Below are 22,158 nucleotides of genomic sequence, written 5' to 3' on the forward strand. Positions count from 1 at the left end.
GACCCCCATGGCTGAACAGGGACATAGGATTGTTATCTCTCTACAGATGCTAGTTGTCTGCCCCCAAGCATTTCCCATTTTCTCTGATCAAGCTGATAGCAATATGCATGGTATCATTGCATCCTAAGTTTCTTCTTTGCAACATCCCTCCCCACTTCTGACTGGAATATAAGGTTTGAGTGATCTTCATTTTGTCTCCTATCCGACCAAGGGAGCTTTGACTTTTGGAATCTTATACCCTGAAAATCTAGTTGGCTTCTAGGTGCTACTGGACTCAAATCTAGCTGGTTTAGGTGTTCGAGTGCAAATACAGTGGAAGAAAGCTTCTTCTGAAAGAGTCACTGCCTCTTGTGGGTTTTGGTGCCTGCAGTTTTGTAACTAAAATATTGTTCAATTAATTGAGAGTTCCAGCAGCTGATGCAACACAAGCTAATTTATGTTAATTAAAAGGCTCAGCTACTAACCAGGATATCACTAGAACAAAGCAGTAGACAAGTTGCAACTTTAAGAAAAAATAAGTTTTATTCAGAATGTAAGCTTTCGTACAGCCCCATGGCGCAGAGTGGTAAAGCTGCAGTACTGCCGTCTGAACTCTGTGCTCACAACCTGAGTTCGATCCCAGTGGAAGCTGGGTTCAGGTAGCCGGCTCAGGTTGACTCAGCCTTCCATCCTTCCGAGGTCGGTAAAATGAGTACCCAGCTTGCTGGGGGGAAAGTGTAGATGACGGGGGAAAGCAATGGCAAACCACCTTGTAAAAAGTCTGCCGTGAAAACATTGTGAAAGCAACATCACCCCAGAGTCGGAAATGACTGGTGCTTGAACAGGGGACTACCTTTACCTTTTTTTAAGCTTTCGTATCCTCTAAGCAGACTTCATCGGACCACTGGCTTTCATTTTGCCTCTGCTACAAACTCACTATATGGCCCAAGGCAAGGCACTCTTTCTTAGCCTTAGTTTCACCCCTGGCTAGGGTTACCAACCTCCAGGTGGTGATTGGAAATCTCCCACTGCTACAGCTGATGTTCAAGCAACAGAGATCAGTTTACCCGGAGAAAATGGCTGATTTTGAGGGTGGACTCTATGGCATTGTACCCTATGGTAGTCTCTTCCCTCCCCAAACCCTGCCCTCCTCAAGCTCCACCCCTGAATTTTCCAGGTATTTCACGAGCCAGAACTGGCAGCCCTACCCCTGACTCATATAGGAAAAATAATACTGACCTACCTTGCAGGTCTGTTTCAAGGACTACAGCAACAGCACGTATGTGAAAGGCTGTTGCTGAAGTGCTAAACAGATGCAAAATATTATTATTCTTATTAACTGATCCAAAGTTTTTGGAGTGATTTGTCAAACCAACAATTCAGCTCAACATAGCCCTACGAGAACAGTGTTTCGGGGACCCTGTAAGATTGGATGAGTCCTTCTGTGTCTGCGAAGCAGAGCTTTGGGAAAGGGCTATAGCAACACACATCCTCATGGTGATTTTTCAGATTTCTGGTTCTGGTTGCAGACGGAACCTGGAAAGTGCTGAGGTTCACAAAACGCCTGAGATGGAAACATAGAATATTTTAAATTATCACAGCTTTGCTGAACCTCACAATGGTTTGTTTTGGGTTTGGCTCAAGTTTTTTAGTGGAGGTTTGGGTCAGCTTTTAATATCAGTTCTCACTCATCCATTAAGTGACACGTGAACAGTGCCAAACCCCCAGTCCTTCCAGCCCTCTCTGTGGTGTTATAGGCCGAGCAAGTTCAGGAGTGTGTGAGGCACACAGAGAGGGCTGGGGGAAGAGAGCAGGGCTCCCCTTTTGAGCCAGAGTGTTCCATGGCCATATAAATTGCAGATGCTGGTAAGATAAATCTCATAACTGGATTGGTATTAAATTTTTTTTTAAAGGGGGGGGTCACCCTTTTCTCTACAACAAGAGACAGGCTGCTGAAAACGCAAGAAAAAGAGAACGGCAAAATGATACATGTCGAATTGCTGGAATGGATTTCAAATGCCAAAGATAGTTTATGTAAAGGCTTGCACTGTTGTAAAATGTAACACTATCCACTGGCAAGCTTCAATGAAGTTTGGTCCCAGTTAGGGTTTTCTTTTTCCTTTTTTCTTTTTTTAAACAAAACTGAAAAACTTCTTCCAGCCCATTAAAATTGATTTATGTTTTGCCCGTAGATTCCTTCGCACTAAGCCTTTGGGGGATTCAAATTAGAGAAATCATTACCTCACTTTTGGCCAATCCCGTCACTCTGTTCCCAAATATTTGAAGCACTCCTAGCATCGCTTTGACTTCTGCTGGTGAATACAGGGGAACTTTTCTGACTCGAAGAGCTGTGGAATCCCTCTCCCCTGCTCCCCTGGCCTTGAAAAACCTGCACCTCAGCTTCTGCATTAGCCATTTTTGCCATAATTGAAATTGAGGCATTACAGACACAAGGATAGATGTGGCAAAACTGGTTATAGCAACTGCTGCTGGGCTTCCCTTTGTGAAGTCGAGAGGGGCAGCTGTCAAGCCATATGAGCACTTTTAAGCCAAACTGTATACCTGAGCAGTAACACTGGGACTCTGATCTTGGTTATTCCCTACATAGGCCTCCCACTGCTAGAATAGCCCAGAGGTGAGCCTACAATCTGTTTTTCCAACATAGCACTCCCAGTTTGCTCCTCTTGGTTAATCAGACTAGAGGCAAAACCATATCATGGCTTTTTGTGCATGTATATATGTGCCACTTTATTAACAGGGCACAGTCACCTGGCATTGCTTTCCTACGTGGAACCTGATTTATGGCACATTAGCCACTACTGCTTTTAAGTCTGAGCAAAGTTCTGCAGGATAATTGATTCTCAAAGTGTGGGGCCTTCTGTAGGGAGGTTCAGGTCCTGCCCAGGTGTTTTCATTTAGTTTGCCTTGCACTGATTTCAAAGCAACATCGTTCTTTGTTCAGGATATATTGAGAAAACTACATACACACACGTACACACATTGTTATCTTCCAGTATTCAGATCAACTTCAGCAGTTGTAATATGGAGCATAGCAGGCTGTACATCACGACAACTTGGTGTTCACATCCTTGCATTCATGCACACTAGAGACAAGAAGTACCCAGAGATAAAATAATGGGAGTGAATTACCAGGAGCAGTGTTTGGACTTCCCTAAGTGTTGTAGGTAGGATTGCGAGGTACCTCCTAGCAACCAGCAGGAGACTGAGTTGGGCTTACCTGGCGAAAGAAGAAGGGACCAGGCCTCATTCCTGGTATCACATATGCAAAACTTTTTTGTAGCAGAAACTCCTTTGCATATTAGGCCACACCCCTCTGATGTTGCCAGTCCTCCCAAGAGCTCTCAGGGCTCTTATTACAGGACCTACTGTAAGCTCTTGGAGGATTGGCTACATCAGGGATGTGTGGCCTAATATGCAAAGGAGTTCTTGCTATAAAAAAAGCCCTGCACATAGGAAGTGACATAGGCTTGCCAGCTCCAAAGCTCTGGCCAGCAGGGGGTGGGAGGGAGTTTTCTGGGAGTGGGAAGGATGTGGCAACATCTCCGCATGCAAGATCCCCAACGCGATGACATCACTTCCAGATTACGTCATCATTTTGGGGATGTTGCTCCAGGCCATGGCTATTGGGGGCAGGGTTTTTCCCTACTGGCCAGATGGGTGCCAGGCAGGAGCCCACAAAATTGGGGGATCCCTTGCTCCCACCTGGGAACAGAATCTGCAAGAGTGTGCATACTAAGTTTCTCAGTTCTTGCTCATACCCGAAATTAAACTTTATTTGACTTGTAGGTGCCACTGAACTCAAACCTTGTTCCCTCATCTGTTTGTTAACTCTTGTATTTGTATGCTAATTTACTGCCATTCATGGATCTTTCTTGCATCCAGTCTCAGTTATAATCACCCAGTACTTATGCACCTTGATTCTCAGTGGCCCTTCTGGACAGCAGCTCCTCATCCCACCCACTATAAATAAGGCTTGAAAAAAACACTTCATGTACCTGATGAAGTGTGCTTGCACACGAATGCTTATACCTGTGAATAAAACTTTGTTGGTCTTAAAGGTGTGCCTCTAGACTCAAACTTTGTTCTATATTATGGATGAGGTATTTTGTTTAAGAATGCCTGTGTGCTCTACTCAATAGCTGGGATGAGCAAATGTTCCCAGTTCTCTTTCTTTTGATAGTCATTTATATTTTGGGCATTGGTTTTGCTTACCTGATTTTTGCTGTGGGCTTTCCAGGTTTATTTGTATTCTGTGTGTGTGTTGCACTGCAGCTTGGTGGTGTTGAGTGCATGCCTGGTATGTAGAAGGTCTCAGGAAGAAAGCCTGGGTAGCAGGTATTGGTAAAAACCTGTTCCTGCCTGGAGAACCACGGCCAGTCTAACCAAGACAGTTCAATTCAGTCAAGAGTAGGCAAGACTACTCTATGCAGGCCAACAAGAAAGGGCAGGTTCTTGGAGAGGCTATGGTTCAGTGGTAGAACATCTTCTTTTGTGTTCAGGTGTCACATTCAGTGTCCATCATCTTCAGCTGAAATGATCTCAGGTCAGGCCCGTAGCCATGGGGGGGCGGCCTCCCCACCCAACCCCCCTTCGACCTTTATGGCCCCTCCTTTCCCCCCACTTTGGCAGCCCCCGCTCTCTCCACCACCACTTCTCTGGCACCCCTGATCTCCCTGCAGCTCTGGTGGCCCTCACCTCCCTCCACACAGCACCTCCCCCTCCCTCCCACCTACCCAGTGAAGTGTCGGCTCCTGGGGCTCATTCAAGGTGCCCCCCCCCCCCCCGCCGATCATCTGATCGGTGAGAAAAGCTGTGTCGAAGCCGGCAGTTCCTACGCTGGCTTTCTGGCATGTTCAGCAAGTTCAGCGCTGGCCGCCCCAGTGCTAAACGTGCTAAGCGCACCGGAAAGCTGGCATTGAAACCGCCAGCCTTGGCGCAGCTTTTCCCGTTGATCAGATGATTGGCGGGAGGGAGCACTTTGAAAGAGCCCCAGGAGCCTGCACTTCACTGTTTCACCAGGTGAGTGGGTGGGAGGGAAGGGGAGGTGCCTCGAAGGGAGGGTAGGGGCTGCCAGAGCGACGGGGAGATCGGGGGCCACCAGAGTGGTGGCTGCGGAGAGAGTGGGGGCCGCCAGAGGAGGGCCCTTCACCCAATTTTTTTTCCCCCAACTAAAATTTTCTGGCTATGGGTCTGTCTCAGGTTCAAAGAGTTGGTAAGATCTTCTGGTTATGACTTTGGAGAGCCATGGGCAGAGTACTGAGTTAGATGGACTGATGCTCTGATTCACTACAAGGCAGCTTCAGATGTCCACACCATTTCTCCAAACCAGAAATCTTCTGATAAAACAGCAGTACATCAGTGTTATAATTACAGGAGTTAATTCAGTCGAAGGAAACAGAAGATGTCAACAAATGTAAGAAAGAAGCAAAACTGAAAATCTGATTGGAGGATTCAGACAGCACAGTTGTCAATACAGGCAGATGTACAAAAACAGCAGCAACCAGCAGACAAAGAATATCCAAATGTAAACAGATATAAAAAGAAATGAAACAGACAACATTTGCTTGTCCCTGCTTGGCATTGCTATGAGAATCTGTCGGCCTTTGTGGAGGTCACAATTTAAGGCTGGTGGATTGTGTTTTGCTGGGGGAGCCACAAATTGTGCATTTACCTACAGTAACCTTTTTCTGTGCGCGCTTGGAACCGACCCTGATAGTTCCTCTCTCTCATTCAGGCATGCCTAACCAAGGATTTCAGTGAGGATCTCAGTGAAGGAATGTCTCAATATGCGTGGTATCCATGCACTGCCAACCACACCCAGACCATTTACTGGCTCAAGGTAAGGTGTCCGGGGTTGGCTCACCTCTGCCCCCACAAGTACCCTAGGGGTCTGCAAACCACACCAAAGGTGCACTGCACCAGCAAGCCTTAAAGCTGGGGGAGTTGTCTGCCAGGTTGCAGCAGGGCATGGCCGTGACAGAGTCTATTTGGAAGTCAGATGGCTTGAAGGAGCCCAGCCCAGGTTCTATCAGAGGGCAACCTGGCACTGAGACCCAGGGGAGCTCTGCCAGGGAGGCAGACACAGCAAGCAGCACTGGTCTTTTTAGAGTAGGCTGGGTAGAGCAGCCAGGTCTTTAAAGAAGTTCAGGGGGAAGGGCCAGTGAGCTCACTAATCCATTGGCCCAGGAGACTGTCACTCCCCAGGACTGTGTTGGGGAAAGAGGATTAGTTGAACCCAGAGTTTGCCCTTCCTTAGGGAAGCATTTAAAAGGCATGTTCAGAAGCAGACAGGGAGGAGGAGCCAGACCCATTTCCTGGCAGGTGGGAATAGGTACTTGGCAGAACAGCGTGGGGAAGTTCAGTGAAAAGAACCTCCCTCCTTTTGTTCTTTTCTGAGGTTGTCTCCTAGGGCACTTGCCCAACTAAAAACAACCCTGGAGTGTGAGACAGTTCTGGATTTAGACCTGGCTCTTGACATAAGAAGATCCCTGCTGGATCACAGCAAAGGTTCTTCTAATCCAGCAGCCTGTTTTCCTCAGCCGGATACTTCAGGACAATCTGAAAAAAAAAGTAGATTATAAAAGAAATAGCCTTCCCTTGCTGTTTGCTTCCGAGAAACTACTACACTACAAACTGGTATACTGCTTCTGAATATGCAGGTTTAATTTATCCATCATGACTGTTCATAAACGTATCCCCCATGAATTTGTCTACTCAGATAGTGGGTATAGGGGAAAATCCACTGCCAAAAATTGTGACAGTGAGAGAAGATTATATTGAGACAGATGGACTACTTCATTGTAGCAGATTCATGTATCTGTATGTCTCCCTAGTTCTTTACATTCTTTGATTTAAGCTGTGAGGCATGAGTTCTTAATCAACTGTTAATGATCCTCAGCGAAAGTACTTGAAGAGATCAAGAAAGTTCCTAGGTATGAATGGACATACATCTGTTTTATATCACTAGGCACTCTCCCCTGAAGGAGCCTGATCTTTTTAATATTAATTCCTTAGAATGCTTTATTGGATTCAGATTCTGAACAACCCGCCCCCCCCCCTTAATAATGATCTTTTGCTCCTGAGGTCCCTCCTTGGGAGCTTTTGTAGGTGTTGTGTGGTGTCACAACATCATTTCCAGTCAGGTAACTGGATATGTTGTCATGTGTGGCCAGGGCACTCTTAGCAATCCTCCCAAACTCTATGGTTTTACAACAGAGGTTTTTTAGAGCATTCCGTGATATCACTCCTGTGTACGCATCCCAGGGCATCACTTCCAGTTATGTCATGCCCTCATCCCACCATGAATTTCTTCTTCTTCTCCCTCCACTTCTCCTGGAGAGCAGTGGAGGGCCAAGAGCAGGGGGTAGGAGGTTATAGTTGGAGACCTGCTGCACCTTTACCCAACTGACTACTCAAGCTTCCCAAACATCCCAACCCTCTTGGAAATATCACCATAATCAGGCATGGTGTGTTTTCAGGCCATTACCCTGTTCTAGAAAAAGTTGCATTTCTTCAGCCTCTGCTTGCAACACCTTCACTTCCTACACTGCTGAATACAGCCCCAGTGACTCTGGCTTTGTTTGCAGACGTAGGGTTGCCAGCCTCCAGAATGTGGTTGGAGAGCTCCCAGCTGGGATTACAGCTGATCTCCAGGTGATAGAGATCAGTTCACCTGGAAAAAATGGCTGCCTTGAAAGGTGGGCTCCATGGCATTATACCCTGTTGAAGTCCTTCCCCTCCTCAAACCCCAGCCTCCTCAGGCTCCACCCCCAAAATTTCTGGGTATTTCCTAACTTGGCCCTGGCAACCCTAGACGGCAGCCTTGAGCAGGGTAAGGAATATAATAGATAATTCTACAGTGTTGAAATGCTGCAAGTCTCAGCCAGAAACTTTTTAAATAAGTCCCTGAAGTCTCCATCCTTTTAGCAATGAAAAATGGGAATGTCTCTGTTACACCCCTATTTTCATTGCAACAATTACAGTACAAACCTTCCTGTACCTCCAGTAGTATACACTGCTGAAAACTCTGCTTCAGCTGCAATATTCACTGTGCCCTAGCCTTTGTCTGCACTATTTTAAAAGCAAAACAAAAGGTATTTGTTCTTTTGTTAAACATACTATTTTTTAAAAAGCTCACAATTGTTCTACAGTATGTTCTCCATCAGTGATTGTAAAACATCATATTGTGTGATGGCACATTGCATGCTGTGGTCCCTCAGTGTTCATGTAGAAGCATTTGTGAGCATGTGCACAAGTGGAAACACAAGAAAAATACTCCAGTAGCCACTTGCTCTGTCAGTTATTGTATCTGCACCTGTGCTTCTGTTTCCTGGGCCCTATAATATATAGGGAACAAAGATGATGCACAAGATCTTGCACAAGCAGAACTGTGCTAAGTCCACTTATGTTTCTCCTTGCACTCCACTGGATCCAAGCTAATATATGGAATATTGGCTTAGATCCATTTATGTACATGGGCACTTAGAGACAGTATATATCTAACACCACTGAGAGACTGACCTTATAGAGGAAGGGAATGGAACCTTGAAAACAGATGCCTCTAGCAAGCCATGCTAACATCCTCAAAGAGAAAAAAAATGGGATGGTGATCTGCCAAGGACAGGGAAGAGACAGGGACTCTTCTGAGTGAATAAAGCCAGTTGAACCACATGCCACTCTGCACCTAAACCCATGAGTTCTCCTCCCTTCTCTTCCCAGGCTCTCTTTTCCCAGCCCATGGTAGCTGCAGCTGTGATCATCCACTTGGTTACAGATGGCTTGAATCCAACTGATTATCATGATCAGAAGCAGGAGACCATCTCTGTGCAACTGCTTGACACAAAAGACCAAAGTCATGACCTCGGTAAAAAAAACTTTTGCCTGGTTTTGTGCTGTGCCGTTTTTTCCTCTTGCTTTGCAGTCTTTGTCCAAATTTAAGAGTCTACCAAACAGGTAAAAGTTGTCACTCTCATCAAGTAAAAGACCCAATTATGTTGTTGTGTAATGTTGGAGTTTTGTGACTGTAACCCAGATGTGCCATTTGGGTCTAAGGAGCAGACAGAGGTGATATGGCCCGGGACCACAACTTTGGGGAAAGAGCTTTAATGATCCTTCTACACTTTCCCCAGTTGAAAATGTTCTTCTTGGGGATCTGGGGATGAGGAAAGCACCTCAACTGGAGTTTAAAGTAGTTGAGGGACATTTTTGATCAGAGGAAAGTTAATTCCCCACTTTCCCAATGTTTGAATCCCAATCCATGACCTACACAGATGTGAGATTGCTGAAAGTGGGCCTAGACGCAACATTTTTACAGCATTTCTGGAAGATGCTCAGTAAGGACTTGGTGAGGCTTTCAAGGGAGGGGAAAAAATCACAATCAAGACTCGGTGCTTTATGTGAACTTAATGGTTGCATACTTAAAGCTGCAAGCTACAGCGATTCTGCGTGAGCTAGGGTTGCCATCTCCAGGTTGGACATTTCTGGAGATTTGGAATGGTGGGGATTGGAGAGGGGAGGGACTTCAGCAGGGATATAATGCTACCGAGTCCACCCACCAAAGCAGCCATTTTCTTCAGAATTAATCTCTGTAGTCCAAAGATCAGTTGTAATTCTGAGAGACCTCCAGGCCCCAGCTAGAGGCCGGCAACTGCAGTCTGTGTTGTGTAAGTATGGAGTGTGTGGGAAACAGTAGGTTGGAAGGTTTACTCATAGATCCATTCTGCTTGAAACACCAGGCTGGGGCACCAATGTGTTTGTTGATCTGCTCTAAAATGGACACCTTTCCCTGCTGTTTCATGCATCAATCTTTTTATTGACTGTTTGTAATACCATCTCTTTTTTTGCAAAGCAGTGGAGGTATTTAACTGCTGAAAAGAAGGGAAATGGCTATGTTAAACACTGACAGTTTACTCTCTCTCTCCCTTCCCCCCTTTCCATTCTTGTCCTCCCTCTGACAGGGGCCCACGGTTTGAGCTGCAGGAAAAACCCCTTGATAATTCCTGTCATCCATGACCTCAGCCAGCATTTCTACCACACCCAGGCGATCCTTATCACCTTCAGCTCTCAATTTGTGGCCATCTCCGGGGTGGCCCTGCGCTCCTTCCACAACTTTGACCCCATCACCGTCAGCAGCTGCCAGAGCGGACAGACCTACAGCCCAGCTGAGCAGAGGTGAGCCACCCTGGCCTCTCCTCTCTCCTTTCTCCTCCTCTTTCCCTCCCTTCTCTCCCACCCTCCTGGCTCTTTACCACCCATAGCCTTCCAGCTTCAGAAGGTCTGATCAAGGGGAAAAGGAGAAAGGGTGGATGACCTTTGGCATCGTCGGTAGAGGCTGGGGAGTTCTCATTGAATAGGAACGGATGGGGCATTTAACCCACGTGGGAAAATGTCAGTAGATTATTTCCACCTCTTTTGTCTTCTCAATGCTTTCATGGCCTGGGTTGAATCCACATTGCCCCAATAATGGAATTAAACAGGCTGCTCAAGAGTGCACACTCCCACTGTGTGAAAAAGATCTTTATCATTTCTATCGCACTCCTCAATTCCAGACAAAGTGCTTTTCGGTTCTAATTTATTTTCACGGCAATCCCGTGAAAGAGGCAGCGTGGTGAAGCTGACAGAACACAGGGCTAGATTGGGAGTGACCTCAGATATCCATAAAGCCCACTGGGTGGCCTTGGGCCTCACCTCTTTCACAAGGGCATTGGGAAAATAAAATGGGAGGTGGACATAGACACCCCCCCCCCCCAGATCTTGTAAAAAGAAAGATTAGAAAGGAGGAAAAAAAGAGGCTATGAATGAGTGCCAGCTTTAGGGCTCAGCAGGGATTCGAATCTATGCCTTTAATGGCAAACCTCAATTAGACACACAGAAGGAACTGAACTGTCCAGGGCTGCCAACTTCCAGGTGTGGCCTGGAGGTCTCCTGGAATTACAACAGATCTTCAGACAACAGAGATCGGTTCCTCTGGAGAAAATGGTGGCTGCCAAGGAAGGCTGGACTGCATGGCATTATACCCTGCTGAGGTTGCTCCCCTCACCAAACCCATCCCTGGGATCCACACTTACATCTCCAGGAATTTTCCAGTCTGGAGCTGGCGATCCTATATATATTGGATTGGTTAAACGTATGGAGCAGAGGTCCATCAGTGGCTATTAGCCACAGTATATTGTTGGAATATAGCGTATTGTTGGCACAGAGTGGTAAAGCTGCAGTACTGCAGTCCTAAGCTCTGCTCACGACCTGAGTTCGATCCTGGTGAAAGCTGGGCTCAGGTAGCTGACTCAAGGTTGACACAGCCTTCCAACCTTCTGAGGTCATTAAAATGAGTACCCAGCTTGCTGGGGAGGGAGTGTAGATGGCTGGGGAAGGCAATGGCGAATCACTCCACTAAAAAGTCTGTCGTGAAAACGTCGTGATGCAATGTCACCCCAGAGTCAGAAATGACTGGTGCTTGCTCAGGTGACGACCTTTTTTTTTTTTACTTTTTATAGATGGAACTCTCTGTCTGGAGCATGATGCTCTGTATTCTTGGTGCTTGGGGGGTCACAGTGGGAGGGCGTCTAGTGTCCTGGCCCCACTGATGGACCTTCTGATGGTGCCTGGATTTTTGGCCACTGTGTGACACAGAGTGTTGGACTGGATGGGCCATTGGCCTGATCCAACATGGCTTCTCTTATGTTCTTAAATATCCCATATCATCCCAGCCTGAGGAGGCCCATCGTGCACCATATATGAACACCCATAACTGCCTTATACCCTCAAATACCATTGCTCTACCCATCTCAGTACTGTCCAGTCTGACCAGCAGTGTCTTTCTAGTATCCCAGGCAGAGAAAAGACTTTCCCAAGACTTGGTAGGTGAGATTTTCTTTTTTAGATGGAGAGGCCAGGGATGAAGTTGGTATCTTCTGCATACAAAAGCATGTTCCATACCTTGGGTTACCAGTCTCCAGATCCCAGTGGGGAATCCCCCAGTTTCGAGAGCTTCTCCCCACAATGGACCAGCTGTTCGACAGGGGAAACCCCTCCCCTAAACAGGGACATCATGTGATATTCCTTCCAACCTCCAGAGCAACCCCCCAACCCCCTCTAAACTGGCAAGGGGACCTGGCAACCCTATCTGTACCTGAGTTATAACCTGTTCTGTCTAACAACTGTAGTTGTATCTGCAGGATACCCCCAGGTCTATTGCAATAAAAAAACATAGAGGAGTCTTGTGGCTTCTGAAAGACAAGTAGATTTATTGTAGCACAAACCTTTGTGGGCTAGAGGGAGGCTGCCATCAGATTTGACTGTATGAACTTGAAAGGAAAGGGGAGGGGGGAGCAATCTGGATTGCTGCTTTCCTCTTCTCAAACCCACTGCAGTGTTCTCAGACGCCACCCTGCAGCCTTCATTCCAGTGGGTCTCCCTCTGTCTCCATCCATCTCCTGCAGTGGGACTTGGCCAGACGTCCACAAACTGGACCTCTTATTTGGAACTTGATCTCACATTTCTTAGGCCTCTGCGTTTACTCATCTTGTTTCAGTGGAGTGATTAGATGCCTTGTATCTAGGTCAGAACACACTGTCTGCATTGATTTCTTTTCTTTTGTTATAGATACATATCTTTGTCTTCTTGATCTAAAAGGAGATTTCCAGCAGTCTGAGGAAGGGAGAAATATTCAGGCCACAATCCAATGCAAACTTTTCTCTAGCTATATTTGTATCCTCCTGGGTGTAGTTGTTGATAGCTCTTCTTTTTCATTCTAAGAGTTTTTTTTTTTCAGGGGGGGGGAATCCAGGTTCCTGGTCCTTCAAAGAACTTCATAGTTTAATGCTGACATCAATGTTCCCTCTGAACTATGGAGTCTTGTGAGCAAAAATTCTACTTTGTGAGTTACTGGCATTAAAGTTGTGAGCTACTGCATAAATTGGTTTGCTCTGGAGCCATTTTTCCTGAGTTAAGGCAAAAATGTGAGAGCCGGAGGCTAAAAAACAGTGAGCTAGCTCACACTAACTCATCTTAGAGGGAACACTGGCTGACATGTAATTGTCTAAAATGCTTATTGAAAATAGTTACATATTGTCTCTCTAAGACAGGAGCTTGGAGAGTGGGGCCTGGGAGGCACTGTTGTGACATGCACCATGACATCTCTTCCAGGAATAACTGAAAATGATGTTGTGTTGCTCAAGGAATCACTAGAAAGTCATTGATTAAATCATAGAATTTCTGGATATTCTTAGAACAATGTGATGTCACTTCCAGGTCAAAGTAACTTACGGTTAAAAACCACCAAAGAATAAATCATTCCCTCTTGTGTGTGAAAGAAGAATACCTTTTCTAACATATAACTGGAAGATGCATTCCCTCCTTTGTGTGAAACAGAAGAGAAAATGCCTCTTCTCAAAGGACATGAAGAAGTATGGGGTTGCAGGGAGAACAGGAATTATTTCTAAAATGGTCCCTGCTATGGTTGTCTGCGTAGGTCTTGCATGAAAATGATCCAGTTTTTAAAACAAACCTCGGTTTCCTGATTAATATACTGGTGGGCAGCTGTGTTGGTCTGAAGCAGTAGAACAAAGCCAGAGTCAAGTTGCACCTTTAAGACCAACAAAGTTTTATTCAAAATGTAAGCTTTTGTGTGCTAGAAGTACGCTTCATACTTTTGTCTGATGAAGTGTGCTTCTAGCACACAAAAGCTTACATTCTGAATAAAACTTCGTTGGTCTTAAAGGTGCAACTTGACTCTTGCTTTGATTAATGTACTGTTTTAGTTGATCAAAAGGTTTAGTTGATCACACTGAATGCTAATTACAAACAAGTTTACCAGACAGGTTAGTTAAACCAACAGTGACCTGCAGTTCATGTGTCCTGAGGTAGTTAACTTGGCACCAGAGGTCCACTGTTGTCACATGCACTATGAGTAGGATTTCTGAGGACACAGATCATCATTTTGAGGCCTCTCACTTGAACTGCGGGGGTGGGTGGTCTCTTGCCTTCCCAGGTCCTTTCAGTCACTTTGAGGATGGCTGGTGCTCAGAACCACTTCAGCACAAGGTAGAGAAGACTGCCTGTGATAGCTTTCTGGCCATGGTGAGCTGACCAGCTACCTATGCAGTATGAGGATTCCCAGGCACATTGGGAACTTATAAGACTTGATGGAAGCTAAATTCCTGTGTATGGTAACAGATACAAAAGCTCACTTCAGGCTGACTGTCCTTATTAATGGTGGTCTCCAATGGTGAAAGCAGGTACCTTTATTTCTGCGCAGCCAACCATCAAATCTTCTTATCTCAGTCTGTTGTGAAGATTTAATGAAATGAGGAAATGTTATCACCTTCACTGTCTTAGGCATGGGGCTGGCTATAAATCTACAATAAATGTACAGATTCCAGAGCCAAAACTTTTCAGTTCCTGCCAAGCCATCTTGAGTAGTTTCCCAGTCAGGCTGTCCCCGATGACTCGGATCTTCAGATGGTCTGTCTCTCCCTCGCTCATACCACCTCCAGCTTTTTCTCTGCTCATCCTTCCCGTTTCCTTGGCCTGCAAATCTCATCTGGCAAGACCGTATTTTGCTTTCTTAAATTTAGAGGCCTCATAAAACTTGTGAATTTTTTTTTTTAAAGAAAACAAGGGTGTTGGACACAGAGGCAGTATTTCACATTTGGGTGTGGGTGTGTGCAAGGGGAAGAGCAAATTGATTTAAGGAGAAGAAGCAAGGTTGCCTGGATAGTTTCTGGACTTGATGACCATTTCATGAAAAATTGTCAAAAAACCCCACCCCAGGATATTTTAAGAGGATATGATTTAATCGCTTTTGAATATCTCTTAATGACTACACTGACTGAGGGTGAGGAGATTTGTATTTGCCCAGCTAAGATGGGGGTTCCTGGTAGGGGTACCAAGCCCTCCACCAGCAGTCTCTGGGAGATTTTTGTGGGCAGAGTCTGGGAAGGGGGGGTATCATGGACACAATGACATCACTTCCAGTTAAACAATTAGAAGTGACATCACTGTATCTACAGTAGTTTAGGAATTCCCCAAATCTATATGATAAATACTATATAGATTTGGGAAATTCCTAGAGCATTGCAAACACAGCAACATCACTTCTGGCCATTCAACCAGAAATGAAATTATGGGGTTAGTATTGATGTTCTGGTCCCATTTTCCTGTTCACTTGTTCTACAGAGCAAGAGTTAGTGCTTGAGGGTGGGAGGTTGCCCATTGTGACAGGCAACCCAGTAACCCTGAGTCCTGGGGGGGCGGGGAGGGGAGGGGAGGTGTTGACCCAGTTTTGGAATTTGCCAGCATACTCTCTGTTATTTTTTTTTTGTAGTATGAACTCCTTTGCATGTTAGGCCATACACCCCTGATGTAGCCAAACATCCAATAACTTACAGGGCTCTTCTTACGGGGCCTACTGTAAGCACTTGGAGGTTTGGCTACATCAGGGGTGTATGGCCTAACATGCAAAGGAGTTCCTGCTGCTGCTGCAAAAAAGCCCTGCCTATAACTATATACACTGAATGAGACCATTAATTCATCTCAGCACCTGGTAACCTGCTAGCTGGGACCCAAGAATTGTACCTGGGGCCTCTACTTGAAAAGTAAGTGCTGTACCATTGAGCTCTGGCCCTATTGGAAGGGTCTCAACTTTTGTGATCACCCCTGGCTTTTTAGAAGACTACCATTTGGGGGCAAGATTTTGCCTCCTTTACCTATTGAAGAGTATGGTGAGGGAGCAAGGACAGCAGATTACATCAAAAGGCCCCTCTGTATTTGCCTGTCTCCGCTCCCATGTGAGTCACATTGCAGATGTCTGAGTGCTTAGTAACAGAGCTGTGTCAGGTCTGCAAGAAGGAATGGAGTACATACAAGGTGTTGATATGTCCTTAAAAGGATGGCTCTGTTTACCACAGTTAAGAGACCCTTTAAACCCCACATATGGAGCTGCCATATATCATCCATCTATTGGTCCTTATAACTGACATTGTCTACTCAATTTTGCAGTCTCAGGCTGAGAAAAATTCTTCCTGGTACCTATTCACTGAGACTTTTTAACTAGAGATGGCAGATGCTGAAACTTGGGACCATTTGCATATAAAACCACATGCTCTACCAATGGGTCAGATCTCTTACCAATATGAAGGTGCCCAGTTTGGTGTAGTGGTTAAGTGCGTGGACTCTTATCTGGGAGAACCGGGTTTGATTCCCCACTCCTCCACTTGCAGCTGCTGGAATGGCCTTGGGTCAGCCATAGCTCTCATAGGAGTTGTCCTTGAAAGGACAGCTGCTGTCAGAGCTCTCTCAGCCCCACCCACCTCACAGGGTGTCTGTTGTGGGGGGAGAAGATAAAGGAGATTGTAAGTCACTCTGAGTCTCTGATTCAGAGAGAAGGGTGGGGTATAAATCTGCAATCCTTCTTTTTCTATTGGTCTGTTGAGTTCAGCATTGTCTAATCTCAGGCTTTTTTTCTGGAAAAAGAGGTGCTGGAACTCTTAAGAGGAAAATGGAGGAGAAACGTGTGGGTACCCCTCGTGAACTTTTAAACATTTTTTGATAATTTTGTTTCCACAAAGAGGTTCCAGAACTCTGTTCCACCGCATTCTCCCAGGAAAAAAAGCCCTGTCTAATCTCATTGATATTGGCTCTCTAATGGTAAGGGAGAGAATAGTCCTTTCCAGCACTACATACCTGAGATGCTTTTAGCTGGAGATTCATCCTGGGGACCTGTGCATGTTTTTCTTTGCTTAGACAAGCTCTGAAATAGCCCCCTGCTTTTCTTATTCAATTTGGAACAGGAAGCAGGTCCAATTCCCATTGCACTCCTGATACTCTTGGGTTATTGCAAAGTTGTTCCTTTCAAACCCGGGTTGTTACATTATCTTGGAAGGTGGATGGATGGATGGATGGATGGATGGATGGATGGATGGATGGATGGAAGGAAAGATAGACAGACAGAGAGCAGGCAGGCAGGCAAAGAGAGACAGAGATAGGTAGATAGATAGGCGAACAGGGAGAGGGGTAAATACATTTTTATGTGGTTTTAACATGGTACACACAGCATTGTTTTTCTTGCTAGATTGTTATATCACTGCTCTGTAGTTTTATAGTTTGAAAATAGTGTGTTTGCTTTTCCCAGTTGCCCTGAACCATATTTTATTGTCATCTGCATTGTCAGAGCATCTAAGAGCCAACTGCTGGAAGGTGGACTGTGTTTTCACACTAGATGGATGCATGAGGATAGACCGATCAATAGCTGCAGATATAAAGCACTCTCCGTTAGCATTGATTTGTTCCTATGCTAGATTTTGTGTCCCATATGAGGGGATCTTCTAATGCAGGGGTGGCCAAGGGTAACTCTCCAGATGTTTTTTGCCTACAACTCCCATCAGCCCCAGCCATTGGCCATGCCGGCTGGGGATGATGGGAGTTGTAGGCAAAAAAACATCTGGAGAGCTACCCTTGGCCACCCCTGTAATCTAATGTAACTCCGCTCTAGAGATGAGTGAAAGTTCCCTGTTTGGTTTTAGATCCATTTCTTTTGTTTGCAGTTTCCATTTCCCATCGTTTATACACATAGTCAGTATATCTAATTCTAAACATACCCCAACATGGCAATTGAGCAATGCACAGAAAAAGGGCATGGAATGAACTCCAGGTTTGCAGAAAAATCTAAAAGCTTTTTTAAAAGCCACTTTTAAATTTCTGTTAAACAATTAAGAAAAACGAGATCTTGTGATGCTCTGCCATGAGGTCTCAGCCACCATCTTGGAGGTTGCCTAGCAAACTCCCAAGATGCATTGAAGGGAGATGAAAGATGGGAGACAAAAAAGGATGCAGGCACTAAGTACTGGCATTGTTTGGGATGGGAAGGAGTCTTGGCAGCCACGAGCTGTTTCACAGCACAAAAACTCCTGGTCAGCAACCCTAAAGATCAACTGTGGGGAAAGAGACTTCCCAGGAGGCAAGCATTGAGCACAGGCAATGTTTGCTGGTATCTGCCACTCCAGTAAATGAAACAAGGCAGGAGTGGCAGCTGGGAGAAGAATGGGGGTGTATTAGCACTGACAGGCCTGGAACTTCCCAAAGCCATTGCAGTTAATTAATTAATCAATTGCAAACTTTTATAGGGATCCAGGGTGGCTTATGAAGAGGTCAAAATGAGATTACATCATCATACATTAAAAAGGCAAAAATAACACATAAACTGGTCATTTGCAAGCAGTGTAAAGTACTGTTCTCCATAAGCACAACTAGTTTCAGTGTGGGGATTTCATGTTGTTATTACTGCACCAGCTGATGTGCTTTATGACCATTCATGTACTGTGCATTTCCTGTTACCAAGATTCCCAAGCCTAACCACAACTGGTAAACCTGTTCTCCAGAAGAAAAAAAATGCTGTCTATAGAACAGTATTTTGCAGGTACACAGCTGTTTCAACTAAAAAATCCTGACTCCAGTTTTCTTTTTTGTTTTGTAAGACTCAATCCCATGAGTCTTTATTACTGCTCCATTTTCTGTTTGTCGACACTAAATTCCCCCCATCGAATTTATACAGCTCCCCCCCCCACCCTTTGCATTAATTGCATATAACTAGTATATAGTATAAATGGTGTAAAAGATAGGAACCAGTTTGGGACACTTGCAGTGCAAATGGGCAAAATGAAAATACTCACAACTGCCATGTAGGAAAGCTAACAAAAACAAAACAAAAAACACCCTAGGATATCTGTATATTTCTAACTGTGGGTGACAGTATACCGAACTCAGTGTACTTTTGCTGCTTAGGTATGCTATTAATAAATTTGAGAAATAATACACCCATTCACAGATGACTGATAGAAGTGTATCCACATTTGAAATCTGAATGTAAATCCACCTTTCATCCAAACTGACATTAAAATGAGCTTGGTGTGTTCTGCTAAAAGAGGTTGAGGGGAATGCTCCTGGCATGGCCTTGGGCAAGTTGCTATCTTTCAGACTAAGGAATGTTGTGAGGATATATGAGAGGCGACTGAGTTGTAATTCCCTTTGCGCACCAGCAAGTGCTATAGAATAACAATGCAACCCACTCCATGCTAACGTCAGCGTTCATTAAGATCTGCTCCTGAATTGTCTGCCTGCCCTGATCCATCCTGTGGTATTGATCTTCCCTACTCTTCTTTGCTCCCTTATTTTCAGTCTTCAGAACTGAAGAATTCTTTTTTCCTGATTTGAGTCTCAGACTTCAGTTGAATAGTTCAGAATCTTAATCAAACATAGTCCTTGAGAGATGTAGGAAGGGATGTTCAGTAAATAAACTTCCCTTTGTCATGAGGATGGATTAAGAACAAAAGAGTGAGTTGATGTGTCTAGAATATTGTTTTTGACACCGAAGAAACTAGTTCAGATCCTCATTCGTTGCTGGAATTGTATTGGGGAATATTATACTGAGCCAGACCACTGGTCCATCTGCAATAGATCCCCTCACCATTCATAAGTTTGTTGTGATTTCACTTCTTTGCAGTCCAATTACTTGATACAGACTGTATTTCATCACTGTAATCATTGCATCATTAAATTTTGCATGAAACTTGGTTGTTTTGCTGCTGGGAAGTAGGAGAACTCTCTGTTAGTAGATTTCAGTGTTCACAGTGATCCGTATTGTCTACTCTAGAGGTGTCAAACATATATCCCGAGGGCTGGATCAGGCCCCTGGATGGTTCCTATCAGGCCCACAAGCAACTCACTGTAATTTGCTATCTTCTCTCTCTCTCTCTTGCTTCCTTCTGCATCATGAGCCTTGCTTTGCTAGGCTTGCTCAATTGCACAAGAGCTACAGAGCAAGTACATGAAGCAACTTATGTACAAAAGCTCGCAATGCTGAGCCATTTCATGTTTCCCCCTGGGTCTTAGGCTCAAAGCATTAACCATGAGATGTCTATAATGAATGTCAGTAGATCAAATGTAGGCTTGCAACTCATACACACACACACATCTGAACAGCATACTCACAGACATTGCCTCCAGATTTTGATACAGTAATTCAGAGCAAGAGGTGCCAGTTATCAGAGACTGTTAAATAAACAAAATATTGCAAAAGTGCTAATCTTGAAGCATGTTTTAAGTTGTAAAAAATCTTTGTGGTTGTCTGTATCCTTTATAAAGTTTATCTCTCGGCTACCTGGCATTACATTTTATGACACACATGGCCTGACCTGACAAGGTCTCATTTATGTCAGATCTGGCTCTCATAACAAATGAGTTCGAAACCCCTGATTTTTAAAATCTTTTTAAACAGTCCTCTGGTGGTATGGTGCGGGGGGGATGGCAACTACAAGGGGCTGGGGCAAAGGAAATTCGTGGAAAATTGCTAAGTGTAGGCAGGGGTCTCCTAGTTTCAGGCACTCCTCTCTCCCAGATCACTCCTTCCTGGCAGTAACCTGGAAATCATCGCAATATGCCTACGGAAACTGGAAATGTCATGGGATGTAAGGGGCAGTGCTCTAGTTTTGGGGTGAAACTTTATTATTTGAAGCAATTTCTTCCATGGAGTTTTGCCCAAAACCCCGAGTATCACTCCCAGACATCCCTAACATGTAGGCTGTCAAGTTCCCAGGCCGGGTGATGCTTCCCCAATGTCGCCAGCACAGTGATGTCACTCGCAGTGACATCATCGTGCCCGCAACTTTATGCGCCAGCTGCTCTAGGAGCTTCTGGCAAAACTCTATGGTTTTCTCGGATGCTCTAGCAATTTGGGGGAGGGGAAAACGCTATGGTACCTATTACCAGAGGCTGCGGAGGACTTGGGAACCCTACTGACATGCCTACATCACTTCCAATTTACATAGGCATGTCACAACAATCCTCTCCACTCCCAGAAAGTCCCTCCCACTCCCCTGCTGGCACGACAATCAGCCCTGGCAACCCTATATCTGAATTTACAACTTCTATGACAGCCACACGGAAATCAGTGTGGGATTGCAAATTTTAGTGTGCCGTGACAAACTATGGTTTGTGCCACGTTTGAAATCACTTTGTTGATTCTGACCAAGGAAGAAAGGAAGTGGCTGGGCACTTTCATATTGTGCCAAGATATAATTTCAACTTATGTTTGAAGCACCCTTGAGCCCAACCAGCTCCTAATGGAGATAGGAATTGCCAATCACTGTGGATTTATTAGAAGTAACATTGGCACAAACATGATCCCCGGGTGAATTTACCTCAGACGAACTCCCCTGTTTACATGCAAGGTAAATTCCTGACCAGGTTACCTCAGTATTTCCAGTTGAAATTCATCTGTAAAGATAAAATGTGGAGAGGAGAATCATGTATGTTGTCCCAAGCACTGTGGAGGAAAAGTGGGATACAATTATACTAGGAAGAAAAAAGTAAGGAAGACAGCAGCAGCTTGCAGTACAGGACAAGGCCATGTCTTCGTAATAAATAGCAAATGCACTCATTTGCAGACACTTTTATGCCTGAATGATCTAAATCTTGCCAATTATGAGAGATGAGGCATGTATCTCTTAGGGCAAAAAAAAAAAGAAACCAACATTGCATTGCCAGCTTTTTTTGCACTTGCATCGTTGGAACATCCATCTGTAAAGTGAACATGTGGGCTGACTGCAAGGTTAGCTAGGTTCACAGACAGACACCTAAGCAGAGATCCATGACTGGCCAGAACGGGGGCCTGTAAATGCTATACATAAATAGTAAGTCTCAATTAAAAAAAAATCTCAAAGGGATCTCTGCCCCCCTTTTATTGAAGAGCCTTTTATGAATTAGAGGTGGTGATGGCAGCTCTAATAGTCAGATAGTAAAAGTGGAAACATTCAGATGCATCTGAAGCAGCTTGGCAAATGATTGGCTCCTTGATTGTAACTGGTGAGCCAAAGTAGTGAGTAACTGGGCATTTGTAGCTGGACTCTGGAAAGATGGCATGAAAATCTCTTAAATATTACCAAATTATGGTTTGGGGCTAAGCACAAAAGCCCTCTGCTCACACACTTTCTTCTCCCCTTGTATGGTATAAGTACTTCCAGTGTAGCAAAAAAAAAAAAGCCCCTTGAGCTTTTTTAAAAAAAAATATAGCTTTACAAGTTAGGACCCACAAGACTTGCAGAGGGAACAAATGCCTGTGGCAGCAGCACCCTGCTTACTCTTCTGCTGCGGTCCCCCCTGCTCTGC

The 22,158-nt window shown here is 44.9% G+C and overlaps 1 protein-coding gene across 1 annotated transcript in view; it reads left to right on the forward strand.

Annotated features, from left to right (window-relative positions):
* Positions 1-22,158, forward strand: part of PAPPA (pappalysin 1) — a 334,943-nt gene that overhangs the window by 205,843 nt on the left and 106,942 nt on the right. The window contains exons 11-13 of the mRNA XM_060251617.1: positions 5,735-5,839; positions 8,719-8,863; positions 9,957-10,170. Of these exons, the coding sequence (XP_060107600.1) occupies positions 5,735-5,839; positions 8,719-8,863; positions 9,957-10,170 (464 nt within the window). The remainder of the gene's footprint in view (positions 1-5,734; positions 5,840-8,718; positions 8,864-9,956; positions 10,171-22,158) is intronic.

Source organism: Heteronotia binoei, chromosome 12, assembly GCF_032191835.1.
Source record: "Heteronotia binoei isolate CCM8104 ecotype False Entrance Well chromosome 12, APGP_CSIRO_Hbin_v1, whole genome shotgun sequence".
In the NCBI taxonomy this organism is placed as follows: Eukaryota; Metazoa; Chordata; class Lepidosauria; order Squamata; family Gekkonidae; genus Heteronotia; species Heteronotia binoei.